Source organism: Helobdella robusta (genome assembly GCF_000326865.2).
Source record: "Helobdella robusta unplaced genomic scaffold HELROscaffold_13, whole genome shotgun sequence".
NCBI classification, from domain to species: domain Eukaryota; kingdom Metazoa; phylum Annelida; class Clitellata; order Rhynchobdellida; family Glossiphoniidae; genus Helobdella; species Helobdella robusta.
In genome coordinates, this window is record NW_008703718.1 from 323,322 (window position 1) to 343,276 (window position 19,955).

The 19,955-nt window shown below is 31.7% G+C and overlaps 2 protein-coding genes across 2 annotated transcripts; one reads left to right on the plus strand and one right to left on the minus strand.

The window, feature by feature from the left end:
- Window positions 1-4,026: 4,026 nt before the first annotated feature.
- HELRODRAFT_168193 (hypothetical protein) lies at window positions 4,027-6,066 on the plus strand (the record flags this gene model as incomplete). Its single annotated transcript, XM_009014076.1, has 2 exons — window positions 4,027-4,203; window positions 5,629-6,066. 2 exons carry the CDS (start codon window positions 4,027-4,029, stop codon window positions 6,064-6,066), a joined length of 615 nt encoding a protein of 204 aa, XP_009012324.1.
- A 1,923-nt stretch (window positions 6,067-7,989) lies between these two features.
- HELRODRAFT_168194 (hypothetical protein) lies at window positions 7,990-18,446 on the minus strand (the record flags this gene model as incomplete). The annotated part of the gene is made up of 7 exons (XM_009014077.1): window positions 7,990-8,042; window positions 8,373-8,728; window positions 9,034-9,145; window positions 14,305-14,551; window positions 14,672-14,791; window positions 17,071-17,192; window positions 18,362-18,446. The coding sequence occupies 7 exons, from the start codon at window positions 18,444-18,446 to the stop codon at window positions 7,990-7,992; spliced, it is 1,095 nt and encodes a 364-aa protein (XP_009012325.1).
- Between the last annotated feature and the right edge of the window lie 1,509 nt (window positions 18,447-19,955).

Here is a 19,955-nt window from a genome sequence, read left to right on the forward strand (position 1 = left end):
AACTGTTTGAAACTTGAATCAACGAAAGAAAAATAAAATAAAATTTTAATGTACATTTATATGTATAGTACATAATTAAACAAATTTTGTTAAGATTAGCGGCTCATAGGATACGATCAGATATTCCAATAGAACATCAGCGTGAGCCTGTTACATTAATCTAAAATTTAATAATCATGAAATTTATTTGGCTATTTTCCAACAAATGGCTTGCCATTGTGATTTGCGGTGGTGCATGAAAGTTCAAAAAAGGTTGTTTCGAAAGAAATCCAACAAAAATTTAAAATTTTTAGAAGACCTAGTTTGATAACGACGATGATTTTGAGCGCTAGGCTGTTCCAACATTACAAATTCTTTGTATACTGATTAGATCTAAGGTAGCTGACCTCATAAACGTTTAATTGATTTACAAGCAATTTTAACAATTTTCAGACATAAATGTTTTTGACTATTTTTAAATTATAAAAAGATATTACTGATCTGTTTAAAGTTTCATTAACTTTCCAACTCTGTTATTTTAAAATAATCCTTCCTACGGACATCTCTGGGGTACCAATTAATTTTTAAATTATTTTTTACGCTGCCTTCCGTGTTATAATAGCATCTTAATCAGTTTATTTTTTATAAGTTTGTTTGTTATTTTGTTGCATTTTTAATATGCTGATGCGTGAGGTTTAAAGTTTTTCACCAAATTTTGGTTTCAATGTTTTCAATTTTCAACTGCATTAAAAGTTACAACTTTGATAGACAACGCTGTCGCATTAACACATACACAAATTAATCGTTCAAATACGTTTACATGACAAGCACTATGTACAAACAAACACACATTCTAAAGTTCATCACCTAGTTTCCCGATCGAGGAACAATGAGGTGATGACAAAGATGACGACGACGATGTTGATGGCGATAATGAAGATGATGCTGGTGATAACGAAGAGGACGATGATGACGATGATGATAACGAGGATGATTTTGAGTGCTGTGTTGTTCCAACTTTTGTTGTTGATGGAAGATGCAGGTCGTTCGACTTCTGTGCAAATGTTTCATCTGTTATCGAGATATCATCACGTCATTATTTTGAATAATAAAAATTAACTATATTTAGTAAATCATGAAATGAATTTTATCAGAATCTTTAAAAGAGATGATTCAAAAGAACCATTGCTAAAAATGAGTCATTCATCAGAAATCCTCAATTACACTGGCTTCTATGATATTAGTTCATAACATCTTTCCAATTCACATTATTTATCTTCAAGTGCCCCAAACACTCATTAAATATTCCGTCGTGGAATAATTTTTCAAATTTCATCCAGTCAGCAATATTTTGGACAGCATTTGCTGGTTGAGAGGAGTATAAGTCGTTGGCGGTCTCAGGACAAACAATCATTCATCATGAACAACTGAATGGCTGCTATTCATATTAATTCATTGGCTGCCAGGCAATGCCGATAGTCGAGAAATTTAATGAATGGAGCCATTAAAAATTAAGGTGCTCGCGAATGATGATGCTAAACAGTGATTAATAAGAAATAATTAATAAGTAACCATTACCAAGAAATAATTACGTGCAATGATTAAAGTGCTGAGATAACATATTTAATATTAAAATTTATTATAAAAATAATGAAATTCAAATTAAGAGCATGTTTAACACATTGAACGTATAGTGACACAGTGATTTAAAACAAAAATAATAATTTCTTACATACAGTTGGACTTCCTTATAGCGAACTTCTATACAACGAAAACTCTATATAACGATTTTTTTATGTCCTTTGGAATTTTACATATAAAACTATTTCTATTAAACAAATAAAGTTAAAAGAAATATCCGACCAGCAAACATTATACGGAGGTACGACTGTATTCGTAAACTATTAAATGAATGAAGATTATTAAATCACATCCGATTGTTAAAATATTTTAATATCCTCAATTAAAAATCATCAAATATTTATAAAATTCAAGTTGCTGGTACTATGGTAATTAAAAAACACCGGCATACCATTGCAAATTAACAAGTTAAAATCTATCATCGAAATGTAACATTTAAGTTGTACTAAAAAAAAATTGATCTCAAAATTTAAATGTAATCTATCTTGGATTGCTAGTTTTTTTTCGAGTGATCAAATAAAAATATTCGACTTATCTGAATGATGATCATGAAAATGTCCTCAAGTTAGGCCGCGATGAATTCAAAATAATTGTTACCTCCATCAGATATAACGCCATGACGATATTTTCTCATTTATGTTATTTAATGTTGTTATTAGATAAAATAACTTTTTGGGATTATCTTCGTCGTCAGCATGCTGTTGTTGTTGTTGCTGAGACAGTTGTTGCTGTTGCTGAGACAGTTGTTAGACTCATTATTTTCATCCGGATTATCCGGATTACTTCATCACAGTTATTACTTCCCTTCTTACCTGGATACTTTATATATCCTTATTAGCCTCATTACAACGTTGGTATATAGCGTCATTATCATTATAGTTATTAATATCATTGTTCCACATTTATCATTTGATACCACTAATATCATCACATCATCAGCAACATCTTCAACCTGTTCATCATCATTCTCATTGGTATCTTCTTAATAGTCATCTTATTCATACTTTAACTTTATCCTAAACTTTTAAATATAAACAGTAATTGTTTTTTTTCAAAAATTATCCCCAAAGTTACATTTTTAATGTAATGTAATGTAGGAACTGTCAACTGTCAGGAGCTGGTTCTGCCAGAAGAACCTCAGAGGAGGAATTCTAGGGGGCCAAATATTTCGGCCCTGACATTCTCGAAACGTCGGACCAAATACCATTGCAAATACCATTGCAAATACCATATATATATATATATATATATATATATATATATATATATATATATATATATATATATATATATATATATATATATAAATGTATATATATATAATTATACCTTTCGCTAACCTTGATGTTTGTTATAAAACAATTTATCTTAAGATAACAAAAGTTGCAGCATCTATGCCAATCATGATCGTCGAGCCATTCAGAAATTATTTAATGAGGAGTGGGGGGTGTATATTTAAAGTATTTATAATGCGTTTCCTGGTATTTTTTGAACAAAAGAAATATTTCTCAATTTTTGTTGGCGATGATGGGTTTGGCGAGCAAACAAAATAACGTTTTCCGCCGTATTTATTTACAATTCAAATCTAGAAAAAAATTTATCAATGTCATATTTTTGCTTTGTAGCTAGTTGGAAAGTGCATTGTCATTTTATTCTATCTTATTATATTATATATTTTATTTGAAAAAAAACAACGAATAATTCAACATGGATGTCGTAAGATAACATAAGTGAAATATTAGTAGTTTTATAACAGGTGCAAAGTTAACAGTCAAAAAGGTTTGAATAATAATTAATGGTTATAAATATGAAGGGTTAGGTAGAATTTTTTAAAATGTATAATGCGTTGAACACTCAGGCAGTTCCGTTCCAGATATTGCATTGCTATGATATGCACTCGTGCCAGTCTAATGGTAATTTTTTTTGAAAAAAAATTCATATTTTTTTTTATAAATCTCTATTTTCTTCTGAATAATAAATGAGCTTTCACGTCAACTGGCAAATAATTTTGCATCATAGAGTGTTTATGGCGTAATTATTTTTTATAACTAGTCATATGAAAAAAAAACTTTTTATTAACTTAAATTTTTATTTAAATTATTTATACTTGCAAATATATATCTCCATAGTGATCATCATTATCATCGCCATCACCATCATCTTGCCGCCATCTTCTTTTTCATCATCATCGTCGTCATCCTCCTCTGCACAAATGCCTCACGGTGTTATGTTAGACCATCACATAACAAACCCGAACAACCAACATCGGATAATGTGTAAGTGAATTAATCAAAAAATTTATTGCTGTTTGTAAGTGGGTAGTGCTAGAAATTTGTTAATTTTCTTAGTTGCTACGTAATAACGAGAATCTAATTTTTTCGGAATAACGTTAATGCTTTTGTAAGCATGTTCCTAATCAATGGTTGTTGTGATGTTAACGGTACATGTAAATGCGTGATTCATATTCGATTTGCGTTCGTGCCTCAACTGTTTTATACCCCCGTCCCTGTTTCATTGAAATGCAATGAATTCAGACGCACAAGAGAAATGGTCGCCGAATGGAGGAGGGGCGGAGGGGGCAACGTTTGAAATGGCTTTCCATAACACAAGTGATGTGCTCAATATTAGTGTGGTGCAGGATGAATTAACATAAAATGCACAAGAAGCGTAACGCATAAACATAAAAATCACGATAATACGACGTCTGTCGGTTCTTTATGTCTGGCCGCCATTATTTTTTCCGCTAATATTAGGTTTTCTATGTTGCCCCGCACAGATTCTGTTGCTGTTTGTTTCTTTGTTGCTTGCCGTTTGTAGTTGCTGTAATTGACTTTGTTTTGTTTGTTAACCTATTCGTTGTGACAAGTAGTTGTTTATTTGTGTAGTTTGTTAATGTTCCGTTGTTTCAAGACGACAGGCAACTCTGAGGGCATTCCACATCTTGTTTCTTTAAGATATTCTGCTATCTTCTTCAATGTGCATTGCTTTCTGGGTAGAATACATCTATAACTGCTTAATTTTGTATTTGAGATATAAATTTTTAATGACTGTAAATGATTGTTCGTTCGAATAAATGCGTTTGAAATTATTTGTCAGAAGTTTTTGCGTTAAAGTGTTTTGCATCATTGGTGCCGGTGTGCTTGTCGGCGTATTATTTCTCACGCTACCGTCAAATTTATCACTATAGTCTCAATTTTTTTAAATTATTTTCTATAAATTTTTTCAAGTTTTTGAACATTTTTAGACTGTTTTTATCTATGGTTATTTTTACTTTATGACATAAATGCGGCCATCCATCAAGTTGGCTCGGCGGCACACAATTTGATCTGTTCATCCACGTTTAAAAGAACATTCATTACTTTTATTGCTCCTACTCTTATTATCATTCTACAAATTATTGATATTTCTGTTTCTGCTGTTGTTTTTGATCTTTTATTGATGTTTTTGTTGATGTTGGGATGTGCTAGATGTTGTTGTTGTTACGAACGCCTAATGTATTGATAATTTTATCGCATGTTTTTCTTGCTTGCCATCCTATTCCTATAACGTTAATGTTAAAATCCTTAGTATCATTTTTGTCATTTTCTTATCGTCAACGTTATCATCGTCGTTATCATCATAGTTAAAACTCTTAGCACTATTGCATTAATCTTTGTTTACCTCGTTACAACAACAGCGTTTAAGATTGTTTTGTAAACTTACGACATTATAGCTGATTTTCTACCTATCAATAATTGACTTATACTGCATTAATAAAATATAATTCTAATTTCAAAGCGGCATTATCGGCTTACACAGGTGCCTGCTGGTATGTCTGTTCACTTCACAGACTGCTTGTTGTACATCATTTGAAGGCTTGTTAGTGAGAAGCTGTACATTTGAATCGTTGAGTTTTTCTTCCAATAATCCGCTCCGATGTTAAAATTAAAATTTCTTTCAAAATTTTAATGATAGATTCACTCACAAAAAACAATCGCTCAAAATTGAGATTGGTGGCTTCTCTTGCAGGTTGATATTGAAGATGACGTTGCAAACCTCTATAAAATCCACAAATGCATGTTTCTCGTTCAATTTCTAGGCAAATTTGAAAATTTTTTACTTTCTTGCATCAATGTCGCAAGACCGTCAGTTACATCGTTAACTCAAAAGTTACAAATAAGTGCATCGCGAAATCCAACTTTTCATCAAACTCATTTTCATCTGTCGAGAGATGATAAAACGGATCAACCAAATTTTTGGCCATCTCAAAGAGACAGCAGCGATCAACTTAATACACCGACATTACCTCCTTCTCTTCCGCATCCCCCTCATCCTCAACATCGTCGACACAATCAGTCTGTTCTCATTTTATTCAACCTCATCGTAACCAGTCCTTGCAAGTCTCATCACACTCCTAACATGGTCATCATTCTTGCAGCACCTCTTCGAAATTCCCCAACACCTTAATTCTGACCGGCAGGCGAACCGCCTAATTTTCTGGCTGATCTAATTATATGAATTATTATTTCAAACAGCTTAGCTCACTTACAGCGTTCCAGCGGCATTATTAAGTTATTCAAGTGTAATGGATTTTAATTAAGTTGTTGTTGTTCTCGTATGTATGGGGTGCCACAAATGGTTACAAATAATTTATGTAATTAAAATAAAAAATTTCTCAAATTTTATTCTCTGTAAATTTTACCTGCTATATTAATTGAAAAAATGCAATTAAAAAGTAGGAGAACAAATAATCAGGTTTGCCTCGTAGATTGAAAATCATTTTCATCGACGTGACGAGGAAGAGACAAACAAATAATGAACGGAATTGCTCGAGGGTCGGCGTTGCAAAATCAAATTTGCGTGCGACAATTTTTTCATCATCGGAACAGAGAGCAGCGTGTTTTGATTGTTTCTGAAATATTTATGTCGAAGAATCTTTGCAACAACAATCTGATTCACTCTCCAATAAGTGCTTCGAAGAAATGCACATGCCGATAAAGTGAGAGAATAATGTAAGATCATTGAGCTAATCAGTCGCTCGCACCTTCAAACACAACTAATATTCTCGACGACAAAAATATTTCACAACTCGGCAACCAACCCTTCACAACAACAACTGCAACGGACACAGTAAGCATATGAATTTTCTCCTTAGTGGTTATATTAAAAGCCGTGTTCATGCAATCAATATACACATGGATGTTGTAGGAATAATAATGATAGTAGTGGTTGTAGCAGCTGTAAAAGATTAATTTTATTAGAATAATTGTGGACAAATTAGTCATCCATTGATAAACGGATAAAAAAAGAAACATGTAAAATGATTAAATTACTGAAAGCATACATTTATGCCCAGCATAAACAGCTGAAGCGATGAAATAAAATATGCAAGAGAAGCATTGAATTGAAATTTCGCTGGAAACGACGCCAATGAAAACAGCAGAAACATTAAGAAGAGTGTAGCGAGGTAATTGATGGATGTTGACAGAAATCCTGAACACAATCGTAAAATAATTAGAAGTAACCAGAAGATGTTTTGAGGAAGGAATCAGCAGGTTGTTTTTTGTTCTCTTTTTAAATTACTCACACTAAACAAACTTGACACCACCTATAAACACCATTCGATTCAACTACATTTGCGTCCAGAAAAGAAACAGATGGCAAGACTATTCAAGTGACCAAGACAACATGCTAACTACTAGCTAGGTGATTTTTGTAAAATAAATGACCACCGATCAAAACGAAGTGATGGCTCAGAGATCAATTATATTCATCGCCTGCCAACATTTCAATTTCGGATTCCAAAAAGTTATTAAAATCGGATCAATTATATTAAATAATAATAATAATAATAAAACATATAATGATGTAAGTTACATTTTTGAGAAAAAATTCATTGATTCATTTGAGATTTGACAATGGGAAGAACTGTTCATTTCCAAACGACCCTAACTCATCCGCGAATTTCATTGACGAAGAAACTACTTACGAATTTAATTTATTTAAATGAATTAATCAAACTACTAAATAATTTTTTAGTAAAATGTACAGTAAGTGTAAAAAATTTCCAACTCGCCCCAAATATATATCGTCCATTTAAAGTTTTTAAAAGAACAAAAATTGGAGTTCGCTCGCAAGCAGATGGACATAGCAGTCTTTATAATTATATTAACGTATACAGAATGGATGACGAGTTCATTATCGTTATTGGTTCAATTGCACTTCTTTCTCTTGTTTCATTTCTATTTTTATTGGTTTGTTAATAACAGCTGTTGCATTATATTCAATAATTCTTTTTTGCCAGATGAACGTCGTTGTAATAAATAAATTGTTGGCCCAAAGTTATCCAATTATACATATTGCGTCATTCATTTGAAAAATTATAAATCGTTACTGGAATGTTGAACAGCAATCACTCCATTTGTTGATGGACTTGATAGCACCTATCAAAAACATTTGGGCTTAACGATAACAATCCAGATGCTAACACAAATTAAATTAACTTTTTCAATTATTTTTAAAAACGACACTATATAATTTTAGTACTTTTTACTATAATTTTCAATGGTTAGTTGTTTTTAAATTGCTTTCCACTTTTGAATTAGACGAGAAATTTTCATCCCACATTACAAAACTTTGCATACTCGCATGCATTTATATTTGCTCATTTATAATACAACAGCACATTGTTACACATTATACAAATTTTACTTTAAACATACCATTTGAAACGTTTTCATTAAAGAACAGCAATTCTAAACGAAGCAACTAACAGTGAGTTTTGATCCTGGTCTTGCCGCTGAAGACCTCCAGACTGGAATCCAGCAAACTTCGACTCATGATCATAACTTCGTAGAGTGTATTCCACTCCAAGCCGTGCAACGTGCAAGAGTGGGCATCGTACGAAAAAATTGGAATTGTTTGCCAGAAATATCGATCAAGATTTTTGTAATGTTCAGGAATGTTCTGATGAGAAGAGGAATCAAACTCTGCATCAAGTCGTTCATCTTCATCTTCGTTGTTATCGTCGTCGTAATCATCGCTCTTGTAGTAGGAATCTGTTTCGCCGTAAGAATCTCGCATGTTGTCATCCCCAACTTCCGTTGTTTCATCTTTCAGCTGGCGGTACCTTCAACGTTAATGTTAAGGCTTTTAGTAGCTAAATCATTGCATCAATTACATTAATTAAGAATTTAACCTTTCATTTTAAGTTCGGCAAAACGTTTTAAATGCGAAAAAAACAATTATTTGTTCTATGGTATTTATAACTTTATTAACTATCTAATGTTCACTTTGTTTATAACTTAATTATTTAATTTTAATAATTTATTAAAATGATAACAGATACATTTATTTATAATAAAATAAAATATCATTTAATTAATCAGATTAAATTATGTATTCTTTCATTTTTTCACATGATGAGTAACCAACCATAGAAGGTAATGCAACGCGTGTCCATTGATGAAAGCAGGCAGCCAGGAAAGGGCGATACTGTTCTCAACTGATGTAACTTTGAGATTGTGAGCTGCCTGAAATACACTGTCTGTGAGTGTGTGTGTGTCTCTGTCTCTGTGTGTATGTGTAGTGGTTGTGTGTGGATGTATGTAGTTGTGTGAAGATGTATTTGGTTGTGTGGTAGTTGTGCGTATGGTACTTGGGTGTATGGTGGTTGTGTGTGGTTGGATGTGAATGGATGTGTAGCAAATGGGGGTAGTTGAAGTTGGAATTTAAATCTAATGTGGATTAAAATTAATTTTGAAAAGTTTAATGTAACAAGAGGAGAATTACTGAAAGCCTTTTTATTTAAACTACGCATATTCTGGAGAAGCAGACAACACAGTGAAGCAATCTCATCATAGGAATTTTTCATTCGAACATTCCTCAACATTTCATCATGAGTGAGTCAACGTTGAACAATCTCATTGAGTACGTAAAGCAAATGTTTCTACACTATCTACAATGCTACGCTTATTTTATTCAAACATACCTAACTGAGCTTACCTATAACTAAACATTAAAATCCAATCACAAACACCAAAAATAATATAAAACATATTATTAAACAAGAAATTATAAAAATGCTTAATTAATTAATTAGTAATTAAATATTCGTTAATATGACAGTAAATTGTCTATTATAACTTTGTATAATGCGAACTTTCTAAGTCTCGACATTTTTAAAAATTAATTTTAAATGCTTGCACTCGGAAAAAATGAAAAAATATTTAAAAAAAGGATTTGTCAATCAAAATTTTAATTTAAAATTTTTTGCGCGCAATTTCATCTACGGAACGCACGATGAGAATGAATAATTTTTAAATCATTTTAGCATGCCAGAAATCACTGTTAATAAAATAGAGACATGTTGAAGTCATTTTTTATTGATATTCATTAACAAGCGGTGTTCAGTTGGGATGAATTTGATGGTGAATGACTGAGGAAGCTTGCAGCAGGCAGTGGATCTGATCGTGACGAGGTGGGCAGGGACTCATCCGGTTGATCTCACTTTCAATCAAACACAAAAAGCAATAAAGTGCTCAGTCATTAATCAAAATAAATAAATAATTTACGCGATGACATCTCAGCAATTAGACAACATCAACAACATCGATAACATCAACATCAATAGCATCAACCTTATCGGTACCATCAACACCATCATTTTCATCAGATACTTCAACAACGTAAACATAATCAATAGCATTAAAACATTAAAAATCATCAACCACATCATTAAAATTAACAACAACAATGTTAAAATATAATATAAATGTAAATAGAAAGCGTAGATACGTATAAAATAGACATCACGCGAATATAACAACAAATCAAAAGCAAATGGAGCAGCACACAAACGAAATGTGACATCTACAACATAACGAACCATTCATTTTATTGAAAGGAACCACAAACTTCTCATCAAGCAAGATGAGGGAACATCATTTTTCTATCTACGATCTCGTCAGACAATTGTAACAACATCATCACATCCGTTTCACATTAAGGAGAATTAAAGATTTCAAACCATGGACAGGCGGCGCTAAGGTGCCTAGCACAGGATTCAATTGCAATGTGTGTGATGCGCTTGTTGTTGATACTATCAAATTATGTGATACTGTGTGTTTGTTGTTGATATTAAAGAAAAAAATAGAAAAGGAGTGGAGTGGAGTTCACCAACTTTTAACTACGGAGGCATACATCAATCAAAAATTCATAAGCAGGTCGGAGTTGAAGTAGCACGAGCTATAAACCATGAAAGAGTTATTAAGGAAAAAAAGAAAGTGCTACACAATTAATAATTACAAAAATATAATTTTGCTGACGTTGTGTGCACACGTGTGTTTGTGCAATTACTTTGTAAAATCATTATTTAATTTGTTCTTCTGATATCATTGCAGTGTGTACAAATTTATTTCACAATTTTCAAAATTAATCCAAGTTAGTTGAAGAACTAATCAAGTCGTATTCATTAGCAGCTTCTGAAACATTAAAGTCAGTTGTCTTTCATTCACTCACTTAAAAATTCCAATTTACGCTCTTGATAAATCATTTCAAACGTAGAAATTCTGGACTATTAACCAGTGAAAACATCATGCGATAATTTTCAATTGACCAGTTTAATTATACTTATTATCAGACCGGTTATTATTATTCTACAGAAATTAATGAGATAATAGATACAACGAAATAAAATTAATTGAAATGTCTCAGATTAAGAAGAACGCGATAAAATGCATCAAGTATCGAAATGAGTGGTGAAGAGATGGAGAGAGAGAGAGAGAGAGAGAGAGAGAGAGAGATAGAAAGAGAAGAGAAGTGTTTCCTTAACGACCGACTGAGGTGCGTCAAACAGGATGGAGATGGTCTGCTCCGTGTGTCAGTTCTTCATTGTTTAATTAAGGATGTTGAGTGCAGAACATTTTTGGCATCATAACATCATAACGCACACACACACACGCGCGCGCACACACACATCCACACACACACATCCACACAGAGAGAGAGAGAGAGAAGAGAGAAAGAGTGAGAGAGAGAGAGAGAGAGAGAGAAAGAGAAATATCAAGGTTCATACTTATCTACTGCTATTCAATCAGACAATGAACTAAAAATTATTGTAGGAGAAATTATTTTTTGATGTCGTGAGGTTTTTGTCGTTCTTGAATGTAACGTAATGTAATGTGATGTAATGAGTTGAGATGTGCTTTGGTTTAATGTGATGTAGCATAATAAAGTTTAATGTATTTATCTAATGATTGGATGCGATTATATGGCCTGTGTGTATAGTTAAAGTTGAATTTAATTGCCTGTTGTGTTGACAATACTTTATATTGTCACTGTATAGTGAAGAGAGTTAATTTCACTCTTTGCTTGCTGTTGTTTCAAGCAGATTTCAAAGTATGTAATACTGAGTGATTTGTCCTTTTTTTAGATTTCATTCTTGTTTCAATTAGATTTAAAAAGAATACTAAGTAATTTTTTTCCGAATAAATTAATGTCCTGAAGTTCGTGACAACAGCATGATTGGTTTGTTATACTTAGGTAATAAAAATTAATTCATGGTGATGTAAAATTAAGATACACTAGGTTTTTTGACAGAAATCAATTGTGAATTTGCTTTTTTCTTTAAATAATTTCCATTTTTCGTGTATCTGTCACGTTTAAAATGATTTCATTCTTCTAATAAATTTCCATAAAATTCATATTGGTTTGTTTTTCATTCTTGTTCATCGCTCAGAAACAATTTGTTTTTCAGGTTTCGTTTCATGCAACATATTCTCAATATTATTTGGTCTTTGGATAGTTATTATTAATTATTATATTTTTTATGTACAAATTTTAAATGTTAGTTTTTCTATGTTTTCAACCATTGGCAATAACTTGGAGACGGAAGACTTTATATTTAAGATAATTTGTAAATGTTGATTTGTTGAACAGCGGACCGCCGAGTCGACACATGCAGATTCGTTTGGTTGTTTTGTTCATTCGGACATAAAAACGAGAAATAAAATCTTGTATAAACAAAAAATAGTTAATTTAACAACTTTGGACTATAACAATTCTCATTCATCCTAATAATGATATCAGTTTGAAATTCAACACAGGCGTTTCGAAATATCGAAACAGCACTTTAACGAACAAATTCTTCTATGAAATTCCAAAGCTGCCAACCTCTGCAATAGCCAGCAGGCGAGCAGCGCTGAATGCGATAGATGGAATGAAATCCTAATTGTATTTATAAGGGGAATAACTTTAATGGTTTCGCCAAATAAGGACCATCCAGTGATTGTTTCACTTTTACTTTCCCGCTCTTGCGCAATTTTTTTATATATTTTTTTATCTCGTTCCATTGGTGCACATACACACACACACACACACACACACATGTGGTTTCATTCAATTTGAAAAACTTTCTTCTATTGATTTTAATGCAGAACAGTTATGTTTATAATTTCACTTTTGTTTCTATTTCAATTGGAATTAATTTATTTTAAAACTTCAAAACATTTGCACTATTAGCACTTTGCATACAAACTTCATTAAACTATCCCACGGAACAAATAGAAAAAGTGGCAAACTCGGGAATCACACAGAGAAAAGATTTCTATGTTGTTTCACCTCAACTGATTTTATTGTTATGTCGCACTCTTATTGCTTCCCTCATTGCTCCAATGAAACTCAAGCCTTATTATCATACAATGCAAACGTCAACATCATCCTCTTCCTCGTCATCATCACCATCATCATCATCATTGTCATCATCATCATAATCATCATCATCATTGTCATCATCATCATAATCATCATCATCATTGTCATCATCACCATGAACATCAATATCATTATTACGGATATCTCCGTTCGTTCATACTAATGTTCGATTAAATTATTTGCATTTAATTATTCTTAAATCATATCTTACGTACATCTCCATGAGAATGATCATCTTATGTTTATTTCGTTTGGATAATTTAAAATCACATCAGAAAGTAATGTAAAAGTTGTGTCGGTTCGTTTCTGATTCCTTAGATGAAATTCCGTTTATGGAGGAAAAAATAAAAACAAAGAAAAACTAATTTAGATTTGGCGGAACCTACAATTTTCACGCTAACAACAGATTAATACGAAGAAATAATTCGGATGGTAGGTAGGTGGGTAGGTAGGTAGGTAGGTAGGTAGGCAGGTAGGTAGGTAGGTAGGTATGTGGGCAGGTAGGCAGGTAGGTATTTAGGTATAGATATGTAGCTAAGTATAGGTAGGCATCTGTAATATGAGGAATTTTTTAAAGAATCTATCTCATAACAAGTTGGACAATTTTTTTTATTTTTTAACAAATAAACCATTTATAAAAAATCATTTCGAAATACATTTTATTAGTTTTTATAAAAAGTTAAATTGCATCACTGCTATCAAAATAATGATACAAACCAAGAAAGCACATACAACGATATTTTAATGCACCAATATATAGGAATGGTCAACAACACAATTTCACAATCTTTCTACACTTGTGTACATCAATAATTACATTATGTAAAACAAATGGCACAACAGAACACAGCGGTGACATTCACTTTAATAACAAGCACATGTTTTACCAAAACAATAACATTAACACAACCAACAACAACAATAACAGCAACAACATCACAAACAACAACAGCACAACAACAACCCAATCATAACAAGCACAACACAACTAACTTTGAACGATCAATCGAGTAGAAGCAACTGAATTGATATTGGCGTCAGAAGCGATGCACTCATATGTACCAGCATCTACTTTCGTTATGTTATGAATTGTTAAATTGTTGTCATTGTTGATGTTATTGATGTCGTTGTTTAAGTTGTTGATGCTGTTGGTGTTGTAGTCATCATCGTCGTTTTCAACGATTTTTTTGGTCAGTTCATACTTGCCTCGTTTCGTGAAATTTTGTTGCAAGTCGTCGACCTATGAAATATGTAGTTTGTACAATGTAAATTGTTACACACACATACACACACACCACACACGCATACACACACACACGCACACGCACACACACACACATACACGCACACATACACACACACACGCCCACACACACGTGTCTACATTGCATGGTATGACGGTGGTAGTAGCTTCATTAACGCCAGTGCGGACACTTTGGCGGAAGTTATTAAGTTTATTATTTAATTTTTTTAATGCAATCTGAAGGCGTCAGAAAGTTTCTAATGATTTAATGGCTGCAATTTAATGATGTTGTTGATGTTGTTGTTGATGTTGTTGTTGTTGATGTTGTTGTTGTTGATGTTGTTGATGTTGTTGTTGTTGATGTTGTTGATGATGTTGTTAATGTTGTTGTTGTTGATGTTGTTGTCGTTAATGTTGATGTTGTTGTTGTTGTTAATGTTGTTGCAGATGATTGTTAGTGTTGATGCTGTTATTGTTGAACGTTTGTTTAATTTTAACTGAATTTTTTGAGATTGTTCGTCGTAATGAAATATAATTTTTATAATCAAATTTTAAGTCTCCATCCAAACACTAAATGACGAGATCATCTTATAATTTATTTTTAAAGATTTAGACACTGACTAACAAGTTGAATGTTTGAATCAATATTTGCTCAAATTTTTTAAAATTTTCTTCTAAAAGTAGCAGTGGTAGTAGCAGCAACAGAAGTAGCAGCAGTGGCAGCAGACGTGTTGACTCAACACGTGAAAGAACACGTTTGTTGAGGTTGCCGGAGTCGGACATAAATTCAAGCAAATGTCATTTAACCGTTTGTTGTTTTTGTTGATGTTTGTGATGTTGTTGTTGATGTTGTTGTGTTGTTATAGATGTTGTTGATGTAGGTTTGTTTGTTTGTTTGTAAAACTGAGCGAGTGAGTGCTGGTTGGCCGGTGTCAAGTTTTTGCACTAATTCATTAAAATAACGAATGAAAATGTAACGAGATGCGACGTGGATCTAGAGTTCACGTGACTCAAATGAAATGACGTATCAATCCATTTCAATCAATCTATCTATCCATCCATCCTACTATTTATTTATCTATCAATCCATCTATCCACTCATCTATTAAGCAATTTGTAATATGGGTTTTTTGAAATATTTCTCAGATTGGTATCACATTTAATCTCGTCCGTTTGTTGTCCATAAAAATATTCTCTTTAATACAACCAACCGACCAACACACTATAATTATAAAATAACATTTTCCTAGTTTGTTTAATTTTATGAGTAATATTATTTTTTTTTTTTTTATAAAAATCCACTCATTATATGGAGATACAAATCTCTTTTTATGACAGAATTCCTTAATCGCAGAGACAGTACTCCCAAGTAAATAACAGACTCAAAGATATCATCACGACATTTCAAAAACCTGCTAGGAGACGTTCAACGTCTTCCATCCGACACTTGAAGTTTTTTTTTCCATTTCACAAAATGCGGCAGCTTATTGAAAGACTGCGTACCGTCACGATGAAATTTGTTTTGATGGGGCGGATAGTATTTTAACAAGAAAATGTTCACCCTCATGCATAATTTAATTTAAACTATTTATAAAATGTGGAAATAAAATTTCAAGCGTCTTTCATATGTTTTTTGTTACAATGTGAAAAAAGTTGTCACAGAATAGGAATGTTAGCAAATTTGAGAACGCTCAGTGAAAAAGGTAGGGGCCCTACTTAAACATTGAAATGTTCATTTCATATATATATATAAATTGACCTTTCTTCGTTATGTCCCAATATATATATATATATATATATATATATATATATATATATATATATATATATATATATATATATATATGTCTATATATATATGACATATATGTCCCAATATATGTCTGGAAAGAGATAAAATTTTGTCTAGACTATTATATATTTAGAAGGTTACATTTTTGAAGATTTTTAATTATTATTTGATAATTTTCAGAACGTTTAATTTTACAATAATTTTGTTTATTAAAAGTTCCATGTAACAGTATTGTAGAACGATTAAATATTATAATATGTATAGAATATGGGAAACTTGAATTTAAGAAATGTCTGGACTTAAGCGACAATGCAAAGTTCATTTAACTAAAAAATTAAAACAAAATGGCTTCAAAGTTTTATAATATGTTTATCATTATTTCATTGAAATGCATTTGTTTTCCAATGTTTTTGAAGTAATAATAGAAATATTGGAGAATGACATCAAAATCTCGAAAGTCATGCAAACTGTTGTATATTTATTTCAATGATCTTTTTAAATTTTTTGCAACAAATTTTTTTTTTAAGCTAAATATAGCAAAGCCATAAAGGGAAATATCATATTAAAAAGTGAACGAATGTCTGTGGTTATTTGTTTTTTGAATAATTTTTTTTTGCATTTTGCAAAATAAATAAACTTTCTATTTTTACAAATCTGAGTCTAAGTACATAACAGCATATTCATAAACGACAATTTTATTTAGTGAGCAGTAGTTTGAACTGACCTTCAACCACCGGACATCCGGCCTGTAGGATGTGTAAGGTGGTAACACGCAGGGCAGCGTCACTGACTCACCTTCTGATATCTGGTAGACAGGAGACGGTCTCCAAATGAAATGGTAAGGTTCTGGTCAATGTGGCATCGTTTCAATGTTAGATTTATTTTTAATGAAATGTATTTATTATTTATTAGATGTTTAATCATTACTTTATTTTGGCATTGACAAATTATCAAGCAATTTATGAGACTGTGTTAATAACAGATTAAATAAAAAATTGAATGCTAATTAAAAACTGAAAAATAATTGCTGAAAATGAATCATAATTGTATGGTATATTTTGGACAGACTCAAATACAAATTGTGTTAAAAATACAAAATAAAACTAAATAAACTCCATAATTTTAATTGTCTTAACTAGAAAAAAAATGTGTTATTATTAGCTAGTGGAAATTGATGGGAGGTTGACTCCAAGCTTCGATCCGTCACAACTTAGATTTTCAAAGGCCATTACTTACAGTCTAATAAAAATTTAAAAAGTTAATTTATTTGTTATGCAGAACGTTTTGTGGTGAGAAAAGTCATAAACAAATAAAGTAATAAAATTGTTTTTCATTTTGAAAATAATGTGACAAAAAATTTGTTGAATTGTTCCGAGCTCAACAGAAATGTATTTGGTATTAAACAGTTCTAAATTAGCTTTATGCTTAGACATCAACCATTCCCCTTACTTTTTATTAAATAATTTTTTCAATTATCCTGAGATAATAAGCAAAATTCAAAGAAAAAGGCAAGTAAAACGCATAAAAACATTTCGTGAAGAATCAAAAGTACGGATGATAATGGAAATGCAACGTGAATAGCAATGTAACATCGGCTTATTCTGTGTGTAACTACTTTAGGAACAGTAAAGAATAGCTCGCATACATGATGTCATCTTGCTTTTGGATACATTTTTGTTTTTATTTCTTCAACTTTAAACTTTTTTATTGAACTGTTTTATTTGGTTGAATTTTCGTGATAATTTTTGCGTAATTCCTATTACTTATAATACTTTTCTGACAAGACTTAACGCCATTAATTAACGAAGGAAGTGTTTTTCACAAAAATTAACGAATTTTTCAAGAGTTCCTACAAACGTCAAAACAAATTCTTTCATTACGCTTCTGATTGCCTTTTCATAAAAAAAATTTTATTTGACAATTTAAACGTCAGGAATTGTTCGTGATCGTAAGATGTATTCCATCCTCTGGGAATACTTTTTAAAACTCTTCCTTCTAATCGCTACATTCACTACCCTCAGTAGTAATGCATGTGCATGGCAGCATGCATTCTAAGTGAATGGTGGATGCATTGTAAGTGCGTTTATAGGTGCATGGCATTTTGCCTGTGGTGTAGGTGCATGGTAGATACGGTGAATATGATACATGCATATATATTTTTCTACATGCATAATATTGTAAAATTAAGCATTGTTTTTTCAAATATAGAAATACTTACTCAAACCTACGCAACACTGCATGCCATGCAAGCAGTTGGATATGCAAAACAATTGCTTCCTCACTTTGCTCCACGGCTGATGCAATACACAAATGAGAAAATTTCAGAGGTGTTTTTGTTAACAGAAACGTTAGTGTTCATCAGTGTTCATCATTTCATCATTCAACCAATGTTCATCATCTCATTCTATCAATGTTCATCATCTCATTCAACCAATGTTCATCATATCATTCAACCAATGTTCATCATCTCATTCTATCAATGTTCATCATCTCATTCAATCAATGTTCATCATCTCATTCAACCAATGTTCATCATCTCATTCTATCAATGTTCATCATCTCATTCAACCAATGTTCATCATATCATTCAACCAATGTTCATCATCTCATTCTATCAATGTTCATCATCTCATTCAACCAATGTTCATCATATCATTCAATCAATGTTCATCATATCATTCAATCAATGTTCATCATCTCATTCAACCAATGTTTATCATCTCATTCAATCAATGTTCATCATCTTATTCAATCAGTGTTCATCATCTCATTCAACCAATGTTCATCATCTCATTCTATCAATGTTCATCATCTCATTCAACCAATGTTTATCATCTCATTCAATCAATGTTCATCATCTTATTCAATCAGTGTTCATCATCTCATTCAATCAATGTTCATCATATCATTCAATCAATGTTCATCATCTCATTCAATCAATGTTCATCATCTTATTAAATCAATGTTCATCATATAACTAATGTGAGACATGCATATAAAGAAAAATATGAAAATGACGTCTCGAGATCTGACAAGTTGCATTACGTAACTTTACAACTATACAATAATTTTAGTTGAAATATTTTTCTGCAGAAGAATGTACAAATTATAATTAGTTTCATTTGAAGACGTCAACAAGTTTCAGCACGGAAAGAAAAATCTCGCATGATTTAACGTTGAAAATTGTTCAAAATTTTCATTTGACAAATCACATTTCAACATTCCTAGAAAACTTTAAGAAAAATCTAAATGAACCTTTTCGAACTATTCTTGGGCAACTATAAGCAATGTAATCACGCGACGCTTGTTAGGTTCATTTAAATCAAGTACCTAAACGTGGTTCCACTTTTTATTAATTATTCTAAATTTTTAAATTATTCCACTAACTTGAAACATTCAAAATCATTAAAAAACAATTAAATCTAAAAAATTTAAATTTTTGAACTAACAAAGACTGAATAAAGATGGAGCATAGAAAAACGAAAATCAATCAAAGTGGTTCGATAGCTTTGCAGAATTTTAAATTATCGCCGGTTGATGTGTGTGTGTCAACAGTTGCTCGTCTCGTCCGACGTGGATTTGGAATTAATGACCAGCGAGCATTTGCTG